The 23,636-nt window shown below is 39.2% G+C and overlaps 1 protein-coding gene across 1 annotated transcript in view; it reads left to right on the top strand.

Moving 5' to 3' along the window:
• Window positions 1–7,888: 7,888 nt before the first annotated feature.
• The window catches only part of LOC126481478 (aldehyde dehydrogenase 1A1-like), a 39,556-nt gene continuing 23,808 nt past the window's right edge, over window positions 7,889–23,636 (top strand). The window contains exons 1-3 of the mRNA XM_050105257.1: window positions 7,889–8,044; window positions 9,051–9,155; window positions 9,252–9,353. Of these exons, the coding sequence (XP_049961214.1) occupies window positions 8,012–8,044; window positions 9,051–9,155; window positions 9,252–9,353 (240 nt within the window). The 5' untranslated portion in view covers window positions 7,889–8,011. The remainder of the gene's footprint in view (window positions 8,045–9,050; window positions 9,156–9,251; window positions 9,354–23,636) is intronic.

Genomic DNA, 23,636 nt, shown 5'->3' with positions numbered 1-23,636 from the left:
ACCAGTTGCAAGAAAGCACAGGTCACATCCATCTACAAGAAAGGTAGCACAAGGGAGCCACAAAATTACAGTGCTATATCCTTGACATCTGTTTGATGTAAACGTAGAATCTTTGAACATACTCTGAGCTCCAATGTAATGAGATGTCTCGGACAGAAGGGCCTCTTCCATGCCAACCAGTACGGATTCCGAAAATATCAATTTTGTGAAAACGAACTCGCGCGACTTCTCTCGCATGACATCCTGGAAGCCATGGATCAAGGCAGGCAGATGCTGTATGCCTAAATTTCCGACAAGCATTTCACTCACAAGGGAACCTCCCCATCACACCCCCCTCAGATTTACTTATAAGTTAGCACAGTGGATAGGCCTTGAAAAACTGAACACAGATCAATGGAGAAAACAGGAAGAAGTTGTGTGGAACTAGGAAAAAAAATATTTAAAAAAAAACACCAAATGAAATAATTACCTGGACAGTACAGTAACAGAAAAATAAAAGCAAAGAATGGATTGTCTCGTCTTTACAAGTAAAATTTAAACTGTATTTGTAAAACTAAATTGTTATTTTGTAAATAAAAGTCTATATACGTTTAAAAAAAAAAAAAGGTTCAAGTCTCCCCTAGAGTGAAAATTTTAATTTTTTATTTTCAGACAATTATCAAAGTTCAGGCACTCACACAAAATCAACTTCGCTCTCCAAAATTCCAGGACATGTTCAGATTTGTTTGGACATATGCAGGATTTGACGGTCTACACACGGAAAATTTGAAAACGTTAAAAACATATGTTTTGACAGAGTACAGGGAAAACTGAGCGACTGTGAAACTGTTGCATTCATTTGTTGCAGTTTATGTAACAAACTCTTATGTTTTGATCACTTTTTTGGGAGTGATTATCACATCCACAAGAAAACCTAAATCGGGCACGGTAGAAGAATCTTTTTACCCATTCGCCAAGTGTACAAGTTAGGTGGGTCGACAACATATTCCTGTCATGTGACGCACATGCCGTCACCAGTGTCGTGTAGAATATGTCAGACGTGTTTTCCTGTGGAGGAATCGGTTGACCTATGACCTTGCGATCAAATGTTTTCGGTTCCCATTGGAGTGGCACGTCCTCTCGTCTACTAATCGCACGGTTTTGCGGTGCGGTCGCAAAACACATACACTAAACTTATTATAGTGAACAGAAACGTCAATGAACGAACGGACAGATCATAACTTTGCGAAAATAAAGAAAGTAAAATTTTCACTCGAGGGAAGACTTGAACCAAGAACCTTTTGTTACGCAGCTGCCCGCGCTGACCACGGTGACCCTGAGCTCTCATTATCCTTGATGTTGCCTATCTTGCGGATGGACTAGTCAGTTTGTATATTTTGCTTATTTTTTTCATAGTTCCATAAACTTCTTCCTGTTTTCTCGAGTGATCTGTGTTCAGTGTTTCAAGGCCTATCCACTGTGCCAAGTTATAACTAAATCTGAGGGGGTTGCGATGGGGAGGTTCCCTTGTCAGTACCACACCTATGCTAAACAGCAAAAGTACGATCGTATTGGATATAAACGAAATCTATGACTGATCACGGGTGGAATCTGTCAACTCACACAAATACCTGAGTGCAACACTTTGCAGGGACATGAAATGGTAAGGGGAAGATCACATAGGCTCAGTTGTGGGTAAAGCCGATAGCAGACTCAGTTTATTTCGGGAATACTAGGAAATGCTTTCAGTCTACGCAGGAGATTGCTTACAGTTAATTCGTGCGATCCATCCTAGAATATTGCTCTTGTATAGGGTACTCGTACTAAATAGGACTAACAGGGGGTACTGAACGTACACAGGGAAGGACAACACGAATGCTCACAAATGTGTTTTGAGTTTCACAGAGATGTTGAAAGAACTGAACTGGCCGACTCTTGAAGATAGACGTAGACTATCCCAAGAAACTCTACTTACAAAGTTTCAACAACCGGCCTTAAATGATGACTCTAGGAATATACTGCAACCAAAAATATATCGCTCCCATGTGGATCGTGTGGAGAAGATTAGATTAATTAGAGCCAGGTTCGGCTCCAGGGATTTGGCTGTCCTGCGAAAATTTTAAGCGCCCCCCATCCCCATCCCCTCCACCCCCCTCACCCCCACCTCCGCTCTCTCTCTCTCTCTCTCTCTCTCTCTCTCTCTCTCTCTCTCTGCATGTTCAGACATAGTTAACCTTTTTCACAATGTCATTCGTCCGTGGCGTCTTATTGTCACATATCACACTTACTCACACGTCTTTTTGACGTGAGTACGTCTTAAAGCCCGGAGCCATGCATGGGACACCAGCTAGTGAAACTGAAGCATTTACATTTTGAGTTATAACTCCAAAATAAATTTACGTCACTCGCAGAGTACATTACTAAAATCTGTTTAATTTTTGTCGTTCCTTGGGCAGAGGGAAGCATGCTATGCCGAGGGAGAAGCACCATGACCACCGCAAGGGAGTAACAAGAGGGAAGTAGAAGCGAATAGAGTTCTCGCTGTTCCTCCCACACTCACGGTATGCACTTCATACCGATTGCTTGTTCTTGTATAAATGGCGCGCGGGAGAGTCAGATTTCGGGAAATCGCCTATTTACTTAGACACTTATATTCATATGCGGTACATACTCATATCACACCACAAAGGCAAAGAAATGAACGCACACTTGTTCAGTGCACTCTTAACGATTGTTCACTGCGGCGTAAATCGCAGACTGTCAGAAGATGCAAAAGCCACGAAGCTTTCCGAGTTGCGTCAACGAGTTCCGAGCAGAACTATGGGGCTCAGGGAACAAGAACAAGTAAACACACCATAGTAGAAGAAATAGGATTTCCAAAAATGGGTTTCCAAAGGCGGATGACATTTGGCAACCTGTATCGCCGTTAGACAAAACAGATTTAGGCCTATCCTATAACAAGTCTTTATTAAGTAAATGAATGAAAAACCACAACATACATAAATAAATAAAAACTAAAATTAATGGTAACGACTGCTCCAATATTTATTCCATAGCGAGAAAAGTGTGGGGTTTGGATACAGTTGCAGAAGTGCAAAGAAGTGATGTGAAACCAAAAAAGAAAGTTCAGATCATACCGTTGGGCCTTTGTGGCCTGTTCGGACAGAGTTTAGCTTTTGAATAATAAAAGTATGAGCGAGAACTTATGGAAAATTATTAGAAAAGAAATTTAGATACCAAAACGAGATTGGGTATCCATTATCTTTACGATTGTTCAATTATAGAAATCGAGAGTTCGAAATCAGATAACGACGGCTTCTGACCGTATTTCCCAACGTCTCAAATACCATATTACGCATTAGTCTGCTTCAACTTTGCATCCGTCGGCGCAACAATTCTCACATCCAGCCACGTGCCTCTCATTTTGGATTATTATCGATTTCGATTATGTTATACATCAAAATAAGGACAGACGCTGCACGAGAACAATCCACGCTGTCGACGAGTGGCGAACTGATGTGTCCACAGTCGACCAAGGGTGAACACAGAACGTGCAACACACAAAAGCGACGAACACGTAGTGGTCTGCCGCAAGCGAATCTCTTACACTATGTGATCAAAAGTATCCGGGCACCTGGCTGAAAATGAGTTACAAGTTCGTAGCGCCCTCCATCGGTAATGCTGGAATTGAATATGGTGTTGGCCCACCCTTAGCCTTGATGACAGTTTCCACTCTCGCAGGCGTATGTCCAATCAGGTGCTGGAAGGTTTCTTGGGGAATGGCAGCACATTCTTCACGGAGTGCTGCACTGAGGAGAGGTATCGATGTCGGTCGGTGAAGCCTGGCACGAAGTCGGCGTTCCAAAACATCCCAAAATTGTTCTATAGGACTCAGGTCAGGATTCTGCGGAGCCCAGTCCATTAAAGGGATGTTATTGTCGTGTAACCACTCCGCCACAGGCCGTCCATTGTGAACAGGTGCTCGATCGTGATGAAAGATGCATTCACCATCCCCGAATTGCTCTTCAACAGTGGGAAGCAAGAAGGTGCTTAAAACATCAATGTAGGCCTGTGCTGTGATAGTGCCACGCAAAACAACAAGGGGTGCAAGCCCCCTACAAGAAAAACACGACCACACCATATCACAACCGCCTCCGAATTTCACTGTTGGCACTACACACGCTGGCAGAAGAAGTTCACTGGGCATTCGCCACACCCACACCCTGTCATCGGATCGCCACATTGTGTACCGCGATTCGTCACTCCACACAACGTTTCTCCACTGTTCAGTCGTCCTGTTTACGCTCCTCACACCAAGCGAGGCGTCATGTGGCATTTATCGGCGTGATGTGTGCCTTATGGGCAGCCGCTCGACCATGAAATCCAAGTTTTCTCACCTCCCGCCTAACTGTAATACTACTTGCAGTGGATCCTGATACATTTGGAGTTCCTGTGTGATGGTCTGGATAGACGTCTGCTTATTACACATTACGACCCTCTTCAACTGTCGGCGGTCTCTGTCAGTCAAAAATGGTTCAAATGGCTCTGAGCACTATGGGACTCAACTGCTGAGGTCATTAGTCCCCTAGAACTTAGAACTAGTTAAACCTAACTAACCTAAGGACATCACAAACACCCATGCCCGAGGCAGGATTCGAACCTGCGACCGTAGCGGTCTTGCGGTTTCAGACTGCAGCGCCTTTAACCGCACGGCCACTTCGGCCGGCCCTCTGTCAGTCAACAGACGAGGTCGAACTGTACCCTTTTGTGCTGTATGTGTGCCTTCAAGTTTCCACTTCATCATCACCTCGGAAAAGTGGACCTAGGGAGTGTGGAAATCTCTCGCACAGACGTATGACACAAGTGACACCCCGTCATCTGACAACGTTCGAAGTCCGTGAGTTCCGCGAAGCGCCCCATTCTGCTCTCTCACGGTGTCTAATGACTACTGAGGTCGCTGATATGGAGTGCCTGGCAGTAGGTGGCAGCCCAATTCACACCTAATATGAAAAACGTATGTCTTTGGGAGTGTCCATATACTTTTGATCACATAGTGTGCATCTGGAAGCAACGCGCAGTGAATAAGCTGCTTAGGAGTATGTCCCTATGTGTAGAAAGTTTTGGCTCCCTTCTTTTCATTGTAGGGACAGATTTCTAACCCAATTAAGAAATATAAGGATCTTCCACCTAAAAAAGAAAAAATACAAAATAAGTAAATAAAATGCTGTGTTCTATAAATTCTAACAACCAGCTACATTATCCACTGCTGTAAGATCAATACTCGGTCTCTTACAGCAATGGTAGTTCCCTGGTTTCATTCTTCATTTCCATGAGATGAATTGCATTCGCATATTTCATTTAGCACTGATGGTCATCATCCGGTTAGAATAAAACAGCAGTGTTATGATACGGCACCGCCGAAGCAGTTCTGGAGGAAACAATAATTGCAGCACGAGACCACATGTAGCAACCTGACATGTCAGAGCTGTATTGTCGGCAGTATCGCCGGCGCCTCTGCCATTACCAATTGGATGGTCACACGACAGCGATTGATTTACGTGTAAATGTTTTACTTGCTGAAAAAAGTGTATAAATCACCACTGCTTATTTAGTGTGTAGTTAGTATGTTAAGCAAGTCGGGTATCGAGACAGCGTGCTTTCCGACGTATTACGACCACGATTTATGGCTTAAGACAAGCAATTTTGAAATCATTTTCATTTCTTTTAGCGAAAAGTAAGAGTTAAATCCTCAATAAAGTTGTTGGGACGCAAACGATGTGAAATACGGCGGAACTGCATAACAGTTCGTGTAGTACAATTTAGTTGCTTCAGGTCCAAAATAGAGATTGATAGGTTTTTTCCTTATGATTTAATATTATCTACTGATTATGGCTTCAATCTGAGAAATAAAAGGGATTGAGGGAAAACTTAAAATATGTCACAGAGAAAACAGAAGAAATTAATTGAGAGGTGCGTGGCACAGTATTAATGGCAGACCCACAGCAGATGGAAGGATATCATGCAGCTTTCCACGTGTAAACGGCACTTAATCACACTGTCTGGGTTCAAACGACTTTCGCATAAGTTCAAAAATGGCTCTGAGCACTATGGGACTCATCAACTGCTGAGGTCATTAGTCCCCTAGAACTTAGAACTAGTTAAACCTAACTAACCTAAGGACATCACAAACATCCATGCCCGAGGCAGGATTCGAACCTGCGACCGTAGCGGTCTTGCGGTTCCAGACTGCAGCGCCTTTAACCGCACGGCCACTTCGGCCGGCTATCGCATAAGTCGGGCAGTGCTTATTTTACTTATTCTTTATTTATTACAAAGTGTTTTTATCAGCGATATTGTTATAGGAGTTTAAGGCCCTGTCAGCAACTGTATAAATATTAATTTTAATTATGAACAGCCTCAGTTGCACCGTTTACCTAGGTTTCAGTCGGGATAACCCAACCTTCTTCAGAATAACAGTATCTACTGTTTGTCCATAGTGGACATCGTCAAGCTAAAACTACAAATCCATAAATTATCGTCAAACTGTGAAACTTATCTGGCACTTTTCTAGTACAGCACTCGTGGCTGCCGCATCGCGGTCGCGAAGTGGGGCCGAGGCAGTGCCAGATAAGTTCTACAGTTTGACGATAATTTTTGGATTTGTAGTTTTAGCTTGACGATGTCCACTATGGACAAACAGTAGATACTGTTATTCTGAAGAAAGTTGGGCTATCCCGACTGAAACCTAGGTAAATTCTAGGTAAACGGTGCAACTGAGGCTGTTCATAATTAAAATTAAGTTTAAGGTTACTTTATAGGAACTGTCAGGCCATCATAATACCGACATTTATCTTTATTTTCTTATTAAAAGTTTTTTCACATCTGTAGGGGCTTTCAAGCAGACGTAGGTACATTTCAAGTGGTTAGTAGGCGCACATGGTATAAATTAAACTGTCAACGCTGTCACTACAATCTTCGCTATTTTGAAGGACACACCAAAGGGATCTGTTTCACAATATTGTAGATAATTTCCAGTACCGTAAGAAACCATATTTTATCAGGGATTTGCATTTCCAAATTATTTCCACACTTTCTCATGTAAGGAAAAATTCCATTGTGTTATATAATTCATCCTTTTGGAACCATTTTAAAATTTAAGATTTTTTCGCCTCCCAAAAACCTACCACTCTGGGTCATGACACGCCCCCCCCCCCTTTTCTATCCCTAGATCATAGCATCGTCATTTTTTCCCCACGCTCTATAAACGGAAGAAGCCCGCGTAATTGTTACAATGGGATGTACCTTCTGCCATGCACTTAACAGTGGTTCGCAGAGTGTGGATGTAAATGTAGAAACTTAGAGGAGATCGTGAGGAAACGCGCATGTACGATAGAGGTTGCCGAGGAAAAAGTTTGAGAAGCCGTGATCCACAGCGATAGTAACCTACGTACTGAACAACAACAAAAAACTCTTAAGGGGGTTTAGGAGTCATTCTCATACGTCGTCAGAGACGGCGAAGACGAAACGTATTTTGAAAATCCTCTTAAATTACGAACAGATTGTGACGCCTTCTTACCTCTACTCCCAAAGAACCGAACCCTGGATCCGCGCTTGACTGCAAAGCACAAAATAATGCTTATCTCTACGCTTCCGGGTATACAGCCGAGTTGTTTCCATTGTATACATACTGTGGAAACAACAGCTCATCTGTATACCCTTACAGATCACACAAAATTGTGGGAGTGGAAAAACAGACAATACGGTAACATTGTTACAGAAGATTGCACAATGAAGCATACAGAGTGACTTGCAGTTTGATACAATGTCACATTAGGACCCAAGGCTGTTAGCGAAGAGGGGAAGCGGCGTCTGCCTGATACGGGAAGAGGAAGGAGTGGGGGGCGTGTGAGTAGCGCAGGGGAAGAAGGCGGGTCCAGGATAAATACTGCGTTAAGCTGCCCGCCCTGTTTACATTGTGTCATCTGCTGGAAGAGGCCGGTAGTGGAGAGAAGAGGACCAAATTCTCAACATCATGGCGAAAAAAGTGGACATCAAGTACACACAGGTTAGTGCTGGATTTACAAAGTGTCAAGATCATAGCTGTCGCCAACAGTGCTTTCTTTTAAAGAAGAAAATGCCGCAAGAATGGACTACATAGAAATTTGTATTGTCTGTAGGGAACTGTATTAATGATGTTACACTCTGGAACCCACTGTATGGTGCATGGCCGAGGGTACTTCGTACCAGTATTAGCGACAGTCATATACTATTCCATACGCGTATGGAACTAGGAAAGTTAACTGTCTTTATGCCGCTTTAAGTGCCTGATCTCTTTTCTTTCATTCTATTAGGCTCCACGCGAGGTTGGCGACGGTGGAGTAGAATAAATGATGCCGTCTTCGGGTACTATTTCTCCAAATTCGTCCCTAGACAATTTCGCAAAAACCTCATCTTTCTTCCAAAAAATTCCTCACGTTCCCTGGGCATCTGTTAAACTATCACATGGGTTGTACGGACCCGTTACAATTATATAATCACGTCTCTGAATTCGTTTAATGTTTGCTTTGTTGACTCCCAGTGAATAGTGACCACTCCGAATCCGAAAACCGGTTTTTGCAGATCTAGGAGATGTGGAAAAGCGACGGCCAGGGGGTTGATAGAGAGGGCTAACTATGATGAAATTAGGAATGACTGTAAACATGTTGGCTGAAACAGAGAAACTGAAATAAGCCGCTGCACTTGGAGCAAGGCAGATTTCGAACCGTTCCCGTAGGTTGTTAACTAATAACTCCTACAGTTGGTCGGATGAAGCGAAATAATTGCAGACTTCAAGCAATCTGGACATCGCTCATAGACACACAACGTCAGTACGCTGTACGGTAGTACTGATTGTGGAACGAGAAAATGGGGAAGTGTGATACTTGTTATTCCCCATACTAAAAAAAAGTGTGCGTGTGTGTGCAATATCAGAGTGAATCCTTGAACAGTTTTTGATTTTAGTTTTCATACTTTGTTGTTTTCTGTATTTTAGTCTGAAGGCAACGTAACAGACATAATCCTTTTTTTTTCAGATATTCATCAACAATGAATTTGTTGATTCAGTTTCCGGGAAGAAATTTCCTGTTTACAACCCCACAAATGGAGAAAAAATTGCTGATGTTTCAGAGGGTGACAAGGTACAGAAATTTTAATTTTCTCATTCTTACGAAAAAATGCTTACTCAACTCGTAAACACAGCTTTCTTTGATTGGTGATGAAACCGAATCTTACAGGCAGATGTAGACAAAGCAGTTGCTGCAGCCAAAGCAGCATTCAAGAGGGGTTCAGAATGGAGGACAATGGATGCTTCAAAGCGAGCAGTACTGATGCACAAGGTAAATATTACAATTCAGAACTATTGACATTTTCTACAACTCCTCTCCCAACATCAAGGTTTTGATTGTATAGCTGACTTCAGCACAGTTCAAAAGCTGGTATTATATTGTGTAGTCCATAAATATGTCGTGCTGATTCACAAAGTGATAAACAATTTATTTATTTATTGTATTTTTTTGCATGGAGACACCAACTGGTGTCTTTTGCAAACGTCATAGCATTTTTTTTCTTTCTTTCCTTTTTTTTTTTTTTTTTTTTTTTTATTACAAGTTTAGTACAGTCATATGTACATATGTGATTACATATACATGATACAAATGCACCATTGTACCTAATAAGGCACAATATTGGGTGTTACATCGTACCTATTACAAATATTCAGATATTACACATATATATAAAACAAAGATGGCACGTCGATAGACGCACAAACATACACACAAAATTCAAGCTTTCGCAACAAACTGTTGCCTCATCAGGAAAGAGGGAAGGAGAGGGAAAGACGAAAGGATGTGGGTTTTAAGGGAGAGGGTAAGGAGTCATTCCAATCCCGGGAGTGGAAAGACTTACCTTAGGGGGAAAAAGGACGGGTATACACTGGCACACACAGACATATCCATCCACACATATACAGACACGAGCAGACATATTTAAAGACAAAGAGTTTCTTGTCTTTAATATGTCTTGTCTTTAAATATGTCTGCTTGTGTCTGTATATGTGTGGACGGATATGTGTGTGTGTGTGTGTGTGTGCGCGAGTGTATACCCGTCCTTTTTTCCCCCTAAGGTAAGTCTTTCCGCTCCCGGGATTGGAATGACTCCTTACCCTCTCCCTTAAAACCCACATCCTTTCGTCTTTCCCTCTCCTTCCCTCTTTCCTGATGGGGCAACAGTTTGTTGTGAAAGCTTGAATTTTGTGTGTATGTATGTGTCTGTTTGTGTTTCTATTGACCTGCCAGCACTTTCGTATGGTAAGTCACATCATCTTTGTTTTATATATATATATATATATATATATATATATATAAAAAACAAAGATGATGTGACTTACCATACGAAAGTGCTGGCAGGTCAATAGAAACACAAACAGACACATACATACACACAAAATTCAAGCTTTCACAACAAACTGTTGCCTCATCAGGAAAGAGGGAAGGAGAGGGAAAGACGAAAGGATGTGGGTTTTAAGGGAGAGGGTAAGGAGTCATTCCAATCCCGGGAGTGTGAATAACTAGTCATGAAGTGTTTGAATGCTTATTCAGGTATATCTTGTACAGTTTGTGGAAGCTTATTAAATAATTTGTGCCCCATGAGTTTATAACTATTAATTGTTTTTAAAAGTCTGTAGAAGGGATTATAACTCATCATTGTTGTAACATTGTAGATTCTCTCTGCATACTGCTTCTTGGAGCTACTTCTTCATATAAAAAACTGTTTTTGTCATGATTTTTTGTTCAAAAAGCAAAGGTATACAATGTGCCATTTTTGATGTAACTACTACTCTAATAACTTTTTCTGTAATGTTAGAGATGTCTTACAAACAAACAGCTTCCCCACAGAATAATACCATATGATACTATGCTTTCGAAAAATGAAAAAGCAGGAAGTGGTAACATAATTTCAGGGACAGCCCATGGTGTGTTTAGATCCTATTTGACAAATAGGAAGCAGTTAGTTACTATTAGTACTACAAAGGGAGCATATAAGTCAAACACTACTGACATTAATTTTGGTCATTATTAGGACCACTTCTTTTTATTATTTATGTTAATGATATTATTCAGTCTATAACAAACACCACTAAAGCTATCTTATACACAGATGATACAGTAATATGCCATAATCCTGGCTGTTCACAACTTGAAGTGGAATCCAATATTGCAGGAGGCATTATTCTGCAGTATTTTAATGAAAACAAACTAAAATTAAATACAAATAAATCAGTCTATATTGAATTTTATCTTGGGTGGCAAACTCGTGGAAACCAAATTTTAATGGGTGATGAATAGATTAAAAAAGAATACTCAACCAAGTTTCTTGACCTGACACTTGATGCAGAGTTAAATTGGCATGATGATGTATATGATATTTGCAAGAAGCTATCTACTACCATACATGCTTTAAGAAAACTGACACCTTTTTGCAACGCTACCACTCTGAGGCAAACATATTTTGCACTATTTGAATCCCATCTAAGCTATGGGATAGAGATATGGGGTTCTAGCAGTAAAGATAATATGAAAAAGAGTACTTATCCTACAGAAGAAGGCATTTAGAATTATAGGAAAGAAATGTGCCAGGGAATCCTGCTGAATTTTGTTTAAAGAATGTAAAATATGAACTGTTCATAATCTGTATGATTATGGCAGTAAACTGTAACAAAATACTTAATAAAGAAATACACGACCACAACACTAGAGGTTGAGATAAACATCACAATATCTCTCATAGAACCACACTTTATAAGAAAAGCCCTCACTATGCAGGCATTAAATTACTAAATTGCTTCCACCATAATATCCACAAATTACCCATAACAGAATTAAAAAATAAATTAAAATTAAGGGTCCCAAACAATCCTGTGTATTCAATAGATTAATTTCTAGACTTAGTACCTTGTACAATGGAAGACTTTTTTCTAAAAATATGAATCACAGATCTGAAGACTGTGTCACAAACTGCAAATTTCTTAATCTGTGTATTGCAATAGCAAATTGTTTTTATGTATAGTTCATAAATGTAACATTATTTTCTCGACTGAATTTAGAAAAATTTGTGTAGATAATAATACCAGGTATATAATATGTAACTCTAGTAAATAAAGCTTTGACTAATCCAGAAGATGGAACATAAAATTTTTGTGATCAGTTGATGTTGGATGCAAAATAAAATAAATAAATAAATAAGATACCAACCCATAAGTTGCCTAAATGAATAAATCACTCTCGATAACTTGCTACTAACATATTTTATGTGCTGACCACAAGATAATTCATAAACTAAAAATACCCTCAAAAATTTAACGTACTTAGATAATCTGCTGGAAGCCTGTCTTTGAGAGTAGAAAACCATCTTGAGTTTAGTTTTCTTTCAGCAAGATACCATTTCCTTTAAACCAGTAGGATGTTTGAGTGATGATCTTTTCAACACAAGTTTTAAGTCTACTGACATTATTACTTACTCCTGCTCCTTCTCTTCACATGCCAATAATGACCATATAAATGAAGTGTAGTGCCTCGGCAGGGTGTGTAGTGTTGTTGGGCTTACTGATGCCACATTCTCTTGTGCCATGATGCCTGAGGAGATGGCATATGCAGGGCAGTGAAGGAAATGGCTAGTCATCTACTCATCTTGGTTATCACAGAGTCCCCATTTTAACACAGCAGTTTTACTTCAGCCATTTCCCATTTGACGGCAACTGAGTGATGAGCAGATGTTTCCTGGGGGTAGCTACTCGAGCAGTGGTATCCAATCACTTTTAGCTCTGATCTGCTGCAAAGACACTGGGCAGTGACACATGAAGTGAGTGTCTTATCATAAGTGTGGATTTTGCTCCTTTTAGATTTTGCTGTTGCTATGCGTCTAATGTTTGGTGGTGCTCTTCCAGCCAGAATTTGGATCTTCTCAATTGGAACTGGTGTCAAGCATCCTGTCAGCTGGTGGCTAGTTTGTTGAAGAGCAATGTCAACCTGTTTTGGGTGGCAGGATTGGTATTTTCCAGGGGAAGCCTAGTCTTCTGCTGAGTAACACAAGGCTAGAGCCAACATCTAAAGCACATGTGGGCTCGCTCCCCAACTTGTGCCTTTTATTTTTCTTAAGACATTGTTTTGTGCTGTGTCCTTCATTCTGGTACTGTCACATTGCTCCTTGAATGTCAATCTGCCATAAAGGGTAGAGCTGTGTTTGAGAGGAGTTCCGAGCTGTAAGACTTCTAACTGGTAGTTGGCTTGTTTGTTGCGGAGGTGGAAAGTGCTGACTACTGTTTTGGTTGGATTTGGCTTCAGGATGTTGACTTCCTAATAGTGTCTCAGTTAGTTAAGAGCAGACAAAAGTTGTCTTTCGATGTCTCAAATGTCTTAGGTCGAGAGGGGTAGATTGCATTAACAAATGACATGCAACCCTTATTATGTGGCTGGTTACTGGTATAAAGGCTAAGTAATGTGGGAGAAAGAAAGATTCCTGGGGAAAGACCATTTTTTTGATGTTTTGATGTTTTGAAAGCTAACATAGAAGTTACTGTTGCTCAGCAGCTCTGCAGTGATCTTCATAAAGCTGTAATCTTTTGCTGTATTGTACACCTTTGGAAGCAGTCTCCCAATATTTACTGTGTCATAGGCTGCACTCAGAACAGGTGACATCATTAACAAGACCTTTCTCAAAGCCGGGTAAGCTGGGTACACCCACACTGTGCAAAACCACTCTTGTCAAAAGCCAGCTTGTCCTCTAATGAATTTATCTTTAATGAGTGGTATAAGCCAAGACAAAATAATTTGTTCAAATAGCCTGAATGACTGGCAATGTTAAGATATTGGCCAAAAATTTCTCAGGTCATCTGATGATTTTATGGGCTAGAGCAATACCCTTTCTCGGATGTAATAAGGAAGTTGGGTGAGAGACTAATGAAGAGAACAGGGTCCACTCACAGAGGTGAGGATGTAAGCTGATGATAGATCTCGACTCACTCACAATAGCGAGGAGGCCAGATACACAGTAAAGAAATTGTCTGATGACCTGCATGAATCTGTGCTGTTGTGCAACAGCACTGCAAAACAAACTGTTAATGGTATCTGATCTCTGAAATAATGCAAAGCTGTTGGGGTACAAAACGTACATTTAAAGTTGCCAAAACACCTTGGCGAAGGAGGTACTGACTGGCACCACCAAATGTCCAACTGCTCAGAAACCTTTAACATTCCAGAGCTCTGGAGACAAGCTCACAGTATCATTCTGATCATTACCACTGTGAAGAAAATTTGTGTCATCGACATCAGGATGTTTGTAGCAGTGCATTGTGCAGTGAAGAGTGCAGGAGATGACTTCACTATGTTGATGATAGTGCAAACTTCCACTCCTTGACATTGTGCAATAGTGCTGACTCTCTCTTTCTTTATATTTGTCTCGCTCGTTCCACCTATCCTGCCATTACCAAAACGTTTTTATCTGCCATTTTGCTATTAAGATCTGGAATAAGGGATTGACTGACAGAAATTCTTGGAGCATTTTTTATATTACTATCAAAAATACTTGCTTGAAATCTAATTTAAAAAAAAAACTTTCATTTACACATGTGGATACAAAAATAATCTTTATTTCACTGTGCAGATTAGGAAATTCGTCCTTCACCAAATTCTGGTAGAATTTGGCCAAATCTTTGATATTGTAAAGTAAATTCTTTCTGCTATTGTCAGTTTGCAAATTGATTAGTTCAAAATGTAAATCAAGAGGTGGTTTTTAAATTGCTATCGAAAAGAGTATTACAAACACATCAAGTATTGGCTGCAAGTTAGTAATTTCTTGTAACACAAACAAAACCAAATGTTAACAAATAAAAGTAATGTATAAAGTTGAAGTACTAAAAATAGGTACGTTCTAAATACACAGGTAATGTGGACTATTGTTTTTCATGTATGTTACACCATGTACATTTAACAAAATCAGCTTTATTTTGCTGTTGTCAACATACGAGTACATTATCTGGAATCTGTCATTAAATTAATTTTCAAGGGACTGTAGCACCACAACGTATTTATCAAAGTGTGCTCCTTCCCGCTTACCTAGCTCAGGGAAATGTGTACTTTTCTCTGAAAGGTTGTCTTCAAGGAGCTGAAGTTTATATTTCAAAGCTTTTATTTTGTCAACCATATCTTTGATGAGACTATTTTCATTTTGGAGTTTCAGATTTAAATATTTAGAAGAGCCGTAATGTCTGCTAAAAATCCTAAATCAGTTACCCATGCAGGGACAGGCAAAAGTGGCTCCAGACATCCTTTGTCTACCAAAAATGAGTCTTGGTGTGGTAATTGAAAAACTTGGGAAATAATTCTTTGTTTGCTCACCCAGTGCACCTCAGCATGGTAGGGGACACCTGGATACTCCTCTTCAAATTAAATAAAAAGATTCTTCGAACTGGTGAATGAGCCTATGAGAATGAATATAGTTCATGATACTCACCATTGCATTCATCACATATTGAGGCTGGACGACTTTTGTACAAAGATCCTCTTGGTGTGCAAAACAATGACTATAAGGTAAATTTGGAATGTTATTTTTTTCCTGCATTAGGCCAATAAACCCTTTTACTTTACCACACATTGCGGGCAATTCGTATGCAGTTACAGAAAACAGCTTTTCCCAAGTGAGTCCTATTCCTTCAGCTGCCGTTTTGATCACTTCTAAAATATCTGCTCCTGTGGCACTATCCTTCATCAAAATCATAGAAATCTAGGAACTCTTCCATTACATGTAAGTCATCATCTGAGCCTTGTTGCTAATATCCATGGACTCAAGTGCAATGGGCTTTGACAGGAGGTTTTCAATTTTGTCTGCAAATTGTTCATGCAGATTCCTAGCAGTGTCACTGATTCAATACTGTCGTATTGGAAAGTGGTATTTTTCCATATGTGGGAGCTAATGTGGGATTCATTGTCTCTGCCACGACCAACAATATATGATTAATTAATGACCCTGACACAAACAGCTTCCCAGCTCTTGCCAAATGTAGAACAACTGTGTAGCTAACTCTTAAGACTTCATTCACAGCACGTGTCATCTCCTTTGTACTAACTTAGAAGGGAAAAAAATCGTGTGTTAGGAATAACAAAAGGAAAAACAAAAACAAATATACATTTGAGGGGAATGTAGACAGTCTTCAGTTTGTTTTGCAGGATCATTAACATATTTTGGTTGGCAGGCATGCTAAATTGCTCGTACAAATCTCATTTGTGGATACAGACCTGTCTTCTGAATGATTTGCAACTTCCTTAATTTTTACTCTCTGGTGTCCCATACGATTTCACTATACTTTGCTGAATGCAATTTTCTGTAGTGTCTTTCAGTAGATGATTTTCTTACACTCACAGTTATTTTTGGCATTATCATCACAACCAACCAAAAATACTAAAGTTTCCACTCCAGTTTAAATGGTTCTTTGGAAACATTTGCTTTTTTAGGATCATGTTGTTCCATTATTGTAGTAACTGTCATGAAGTGACCTATTTCAGTGTTGAATAATCTGTCTATCAATCTATTTGGCAGCTTCACCATGCAAGCTGAGCTGAGGTGAATTGAGCCAACTTGGAACGATGCACTATGCAAACACTCTCTGCACCTTACTTTGCATGCATGCGATTTTCTGTGTGTGAGAGGCCCAGATCTGCATATATAAAACCTGATCGAAATGATCTGGACACCTTTTAGCAGATATCAATATGAGGTGTGTCCAGCTTTTGACTTTATGGTGGCTTGAACTCTGCTGAGGACTCTTCAGTAAGGTGTCTGAATGTATGTGGAGAAATGGCAGCCTGTTCTTCCTAAAGGGCTGAAATTAGAGGAGATATTGATGTTAAATGTGTGGATCTGGAGTGAAGTCAACATTCTAAGTCATCCCTAAAAGTGATCCATTGGGTTCTAGTTGGGACTCTGGGCAGGCCAGTGCATTTCATGAATGCTGTTGTCCACAAACCATTACCCCACAATTGTGCTGCTTTATGACAGTGCACATTCAGAGCTCTTTTCACAGGGCAACTGCAACTGTACGTGTCCATTTTCACAGAATTAGGAAAACAGTAACATTTGTTGATCAGTAATGTTTTATTGTTTATGGATGATTTTGGAATAATATGATTTCATCTTCTGATACACTCCAATAATGGAAACAATACTTTACAATTCTGGATAAGCAGCGATTCAGAAAATGTAAATTGGACAGCAGCAAAATGATGATCAGGCATTACCCACTTTAAGCATAAAAAACTAAGGCTGTCTTCCACCCTCTGTGGCCTGTGGAACAAAAGTAATGTGTCTTGCTTTATAAAATAAGAACCTAAGAAGTTACCACAACAACAAATGCATAAAAAAAAGAAAAAAAAGACATTGCTCACAGAAGCACAAAATACTTAAGAAATATAGAAAAGAGGAAAAACAGCATACAATATGTGAAAGCTACTTAGGATCCCAACAGCAATCACTGTCTTGGTCATCTGGCCATACTAACAGGAAAACCATAAACTGATGAGAGAGGAGACCAGTGAGAATGCACACCACATGTGACGCGAAGAAAGTTGTGTGTAGCTGTGGTTGGTGGAAGGTTTAAAACCAAGAGTGGGGAAACCAAATAAGACTAAGCATACCATTAAACACTAGGAGGAAGAGAACCTGTACATCTAGATATAAAACACAAAGATGCGTAACCAGCACTTTAAAAAATTTTGTAGAAAAAAATCAGATCTGTTAACAAAACTACAAATAGACGAGGATACGTTCCAACTCAGGCTAAACATAAGAAACAGAACTTAAGTGTATGTTGTGTGAAAGAAAGTGCCCCTTTCATTACACGTAAATGAAAGAGCAGTGTTAGGTCCTGTAGGATTTGTTACACATCTCAGGAGATTGGAAGAAAAATTTTGATAGCCAATATTGTTCTGATATTTTGTACCTTGAAGTTCAGGCACTAGGCTAATAAGTTGTGAAGCATATAAGAAGGACCTGCTGTTTATCATGTTGATTGTAATGCAGGACAAATACAATGGCCATATAGGAAGGAACTGTCATATTAGATTTAAAGAACATAAACATGTTGCTAACTCCAGGTCAGCTCTGACTATGCATTTGATTGATAGCCAATATGAATTACAACAGTTTAATGGTGACGTGGTAGTCTTGCACACTGAAGGTATAGGCTCCACACTTAATGTACTTACAGAGTCAGATATTCTAAGCAGCCTCCACTCTCACCCCTGTCAAACTATTAATAAGTGTACATATTTGTGACATAAAAAATGTTTTAGCTAATTACAACTTACATCAAGTTAAAGGTTAAGTTTGTTTTTTTAATGTTTTGTCTGTGTTGGAGCATTTCCTCTCTTAAACATAATTTTGTTAACTGGTCTGATTTTTTTCCAGTAAAACTGGTTAATATGGTGGTCACACAACTTTATGTGACATCTCTTCCTCCGTAGTGTTTATTTAGAGTCTCCAAACTCTTTTATTTTGTTTCTCCACTTGTAGTTTTAAATCTTTCACCTACCTTAGCTCATGCAACAGCTTTGTTGTGTAACATGAGGCACATGCTCTCACTGGTCTGTCCCCTCAGCTGTTCACATTTTTCCTGTTAGTAAGCAAGACAAGCATGAGTGTGGTTGCTGTTGGGATCCTGTGTTTCTCTCCCATATTGTGTGGTTCTTTTTCTACTCTTAATATTTCTTAGGTGTTTCATCATTCTGCAGATAGTGTTTGTTTTGTTAACTTATCAGGAACACTGTTTTATACAGCAGGACACAGAACTTTTGTTCGCCAGACCACAGAGTTCTTTCGTGCCTTTTGTGAGTAATGCCCAATCATGAGTTTTCTCTTACATTTTAATTTTTTGAATGACTGCTTATCCAGAATTGTAATACTTTGTTTCTAACATTACATTGTATCCCAGAAGATGGAATTACTTTGAAACCATCACAAACAACAAAATATTATTGGTTCAGCAACTATTGTGCTTTTTAATTGTTGTCCTGATACAATCTTCTAACACTTCCTCAAATGTATGCAGCACACAATGCTGTAAAATGTGTTCACGCCCTTCCACATTTGGAATTAAGTAACTCGTGCAAGTAACTGGGTGTAACACTTTGTGGGAATATGAAATGGAATGAATGCATGGGCTCCTTCATGGCTAAAGCAGGTGGTAGACTTCAGTTTATTGGTAGAATAATGGAGAAGTGCAATCGGTCTACAAAGGAGATTGCTTACTAATCACTCATGTGACCAGTTCTAGAATACTGCTCAAGTGTGTAGAACCCATGCCGAATAGGACTAACAGAGGATATTGAATATATGCATAGAAGGGCAGCACAAATGGTTACAGGTTTGTTTGATCCATGTGTGTGTCACAGAGATGTGGAAGAAATTGAACTGGTAGACTCTTCAAAACAGATGTAAACTATCCTGAAAAAGTTTACTAAGGAAGTTTACATGACCTGACTTTAAATGATGCTTGTAGGAATATATTACAACCTCCCTATGTATCAAAACTTCCTGGCAGATTAAAACTGCAGGAGAGCTTCTGTAGAGTTTGGAAAGTAGGAGACGAGATACTGGCAGAAGTAAAGCTGTGAGTACCGGGTGTGAGTCGTGCTTCGGTAGCTCAGATGGTAGAGCACTTGCCCGCGAAAGGCAAAGGTTCCGAGTTTGAGTCTCGGTCGGGCACACAGCTTTAATCTGCCAGGAAGTTTCATATCAGCGTACACTCCGCTGCAGAGTGAAAATCTCTTTCTGGGAACATCCCCCAGGCTGTGGCTAAGCCATGTCTCCGCAGTATCCTTTCTTTCAGGAGTGCTAGTTCTGCAAGATTTGCAGGAGAGCTTCTGTAAAGTTTGGAAGGTAGGAGACGAGATACTGGCAGAAGTAAAGCTGTGAGTACCGGGCGTGAGTCGTGCTTCGGTAGCTCAGATGGTAGAGCACTTGCCCGCGAAAGGCAAAGGTCCCGAGTTCGAGTCTCAGTCAGGCACACAGTTTTAATCTGCCAGGAAGTTTCATATCAGCGCACACTCCGCTGCAGAGTGAAAATCTCATTCTGGAAACATCCCTATGTATCGTTCCCATCAACTGCTTCGGATGGCTACTTTGTCAAGCATAGGTTTGGTTCCTGTTGATGGTATTGGTAGGTGGGACTTCACAAGACATGGCCTGCATCTCAATAGGAAAGGGAAGGGTAAACTGGCTGGGATGATAACAAAATCTTTAAGGTGAGGGGGGGGGGAGGCACTGAAACTCATGGGAGTACTTTCTTTTATAGGCTAAGTTCAGTATCCAATCTTCCTACATTGATTGAAATTAAGCTTAATGAAACGTTCAGACAGGCAGGTACTAGAGATGTGAAAACATCACAAAATTCTCCTAACAGTACAGTGAACAATAATGTTAGTATGTCGCAAGATTCACATAAAAGCACACTAAAAAATAATGTTAATATATTGCATCAGAATATCAGTGGATTAAAAAACAAAGTAGATGAGCTGCTTCTTTGTATAGAAGATTTAGAAACTGAGGGTGGAATAGCTGTACTATGCCTGTCTGAACATCATATAGTCATAGGTATGGAAATGGTAAATGTAGGTGGATATAAGCATTCAGCTCATGTACGTAGAGACGTTGTTGAGAGAGGAGGAGTTGCCACATATTTTAAAATCAGTCGTAGTGTGAAAAATTTGGAAACTAAAAAATTTTGCGTAGAGCAACACATAGAAGCATGTGCATGTGAGCTTAAACCAAATAAAGGTACTTTTATAATTGCAGCCTTGTATAGATCCCCATTGGGAAATTTTCATCTATTTCTGAAAAACTTGAATGCTTTGTTGTGCTACCTGTCAGACAAAGGAAAACAAATTATTGTTTGTGGGGATTTGAACAGATTTTGTGAGAGAGTCAGATAGAAATCTTGACCTTGAAGTATTACTTGGTTCTTTCAATTTGACATCAGTTATTATTTTTCCTACTCATGTGTTACAGGAAAGCAGCACACCGACATATAATGTTTTCATAGACCAAGATAAATTTGATCAAATAAAAACTTTTCCTGTGAAGAATGGTCTGTCTGATCATGCTGCACAGCTAGTTACAGTATATGATATAGCTCCATACAGTAATGCAAAACAGTCCTCCAATATAGTGCATTCCATTAACAATTTAACACTTCATAATTTTAGGGAAAAGCTTGCAACAGTTGCACTGGGATGAGGTGTACAGGGAACATGATGCTAATTTAAAATTTAACCTATTTCATGATACCTTTGTGAGTATATTTGAAAACAGTTTCCCTAAGAAAACAGTGAAATATAATTGTAAGAAACCATGTAAAACGCCATGGTTTACTAAAGGGATAAAAATATCTTGTAAACAGAAAAGGGAAATGTATCTTATAGCTAGGAGGAGTAATGATCCCAAAACAATGACACATTATAAAAACTAGTGCACTGTACTAATAAAAGTTATTAAAAAGTTCAGAAGTATGTGTATTATGTCTAAGATTAGCGCATCTGATAATAAAATTAAAACAATTTGGAATATTTTGAAAAGGGAAACATGGCAACCGAGAGCACAGGAAGACTGTAATTCTACCAAACACAATGAAAAGTTTGTTAACAAGAAGTCAGAAGTAGATAACATTTTTAATAATCATTTTTAAGTGTTGTAGAGAAAATAGGTTCCAGCTATTCATTAGAAAATGCTAGGCAGTTTATGGAAGAGGCATTACCTACGCAATTTGATAAAATTGAAATTCAACCCGCCTCTCCTACTGAAATTACGAAAATAATAAATTCACTCAAATGTAAAAGCTTACATGGAATTTATGGCATTTCCAACAGAGTACTAAAAGCTTGTTCCCAACAAATAAGTAGGATTCTCAGCCACATATGTAGTAGCTCTCGGTTGCCCTGTTTCCAGATAGACTGAAATATGCTATTGTTAAAACATTGCATAAAAATGGGATAGATCTGATGCTAACAACTACTGCCCAATCTCACTTCTGACAGCTTTATACAAAATTCTTGAAAAAGTGATGTATTTCAAGAGTAGCGTCACATATTTGTAAAAGTGAAGTACTGACAAAATGTCAATTTGGTTTTCGGAAAGGCTTTTCAACAGAAAATGCTATATATGCTTTCACTGATCAAATATTAAATGCAATGGATAACTGAACCCATTGGGATATTTTGTGATCTCTCAAAGGCTTTTGATTGTGTGAATCATGAAATTCTTCTAGATAAGCTTAAGTATTGTGGTATGAGTGGGACAGTGCACAAATGGTTTAATTCCTACTTAACTGGAAGAATGCAGAAGGTTGAAATTAACAGTACAGATAGTCTACAGAAACCAGCAGAGTCCTCTAACTGGGGAGGTATTAAGAATGGTGTCCCACAGGGTTCAGTCTTGGTTCCTTTTTGTTCTTAATATATATTAACGACTTTCCACCCTATATTCATGAAGATGCAAAGTTAGTTCTTTTTGCTGATGATACAAGTCTAATAATCACACCCAAGGAGCAAGATTCAGCTGAGGAAATTGCAAATAACGCCTTTCAGAAAATTATTGAGTGGTTCTCTGCAAATAGACTCTCACAAAATTTTGAGAAAACACAGTTTATACCATTATGCACAGTAAATAGCATAACACCATTGATAAATATAGACTATGAACAGAAGTCTGTTGTTACGGTAGTATACTCAAAATTCCTGGGTGTGCGGATTGATGAGAAATTGAATTGGAAGAAACACATTGATCATGTGCTGAAACGGTTCGGCTCAGCTACTTATGCTATTAGGGTTATTGCAAATTTTTGTGATAAACATATCAGTAAATTAGCCTACTATGCCTATTTTCATTCACTGCTTTCATATGGCATCATATTTTGGGGAAATTTGTCATTAAGAGAGAAAGTATTCATTGCACAAAAGTGTGTAGTCAGAATAATAGCTGGAGCCCACCTAAGATCATCTTGCAGACATTTATTTAAGGAACTCGGGATATTCACAGTACCTTTGCAATACATATATTCACTTATGAAATTTGTCGTTAATAACCCATCCCAATTCAAAAATGGCAGTGAAGTGCATAGCTACAACACTAGAAGAAAGGATGATATTCACTATTCTGGATTAAATCTCACTTTAGCACAGAAAGGGATGAATTATGCTGCCACAAAAATATTTTGTCATTTGCCAAATAGTATTAAAAGTCTGACAGAGAGCCAACCAGTATTTAAAAGCAAATTAAAATAATTTCTGAATGACAACTCTTTCTACTCAACACATGAATTCTTAGATATGAAGTAGTAACTATAAAAAAAAAAAATAAAAAAAAAAATGATTAATTATTTTGTGTAAAAAAACTTATGTTAAAGGACACATTCCCCAACATTACGAAATGTTGTATTCATGATCTGTGGAACAAGGATTAATGTATGTACATATGTATGTATGTATGTATGTATGTGTGTAGGTATGTATGCATAGGTATTTTGAGGATAAGATAGAATAATTACAGCATGCACAGAGGCATTCAGACATTCGCTC

Source organism: Schistocerca serialis, chromosome 5 (genome assembly GCF_023864345.2).
Source record: "Schistocerca serialis cubense isolate TAMUIC-IGC-003099 chromosome 5, iqSchSeri2.2, whole genome shotgun sequence".
Lineage (NCBI taxonomy): Eukaryota > Metazoa > Arthropoda > Insecta > Orthoptera > Acrididae > Schistocerca > Schistocerca serialis.
The sequence above is the reverse complement of the archived record's forward strand: the minus strand, read 5'-3'. Positions and strand labels throughout refer to the sequence as shown.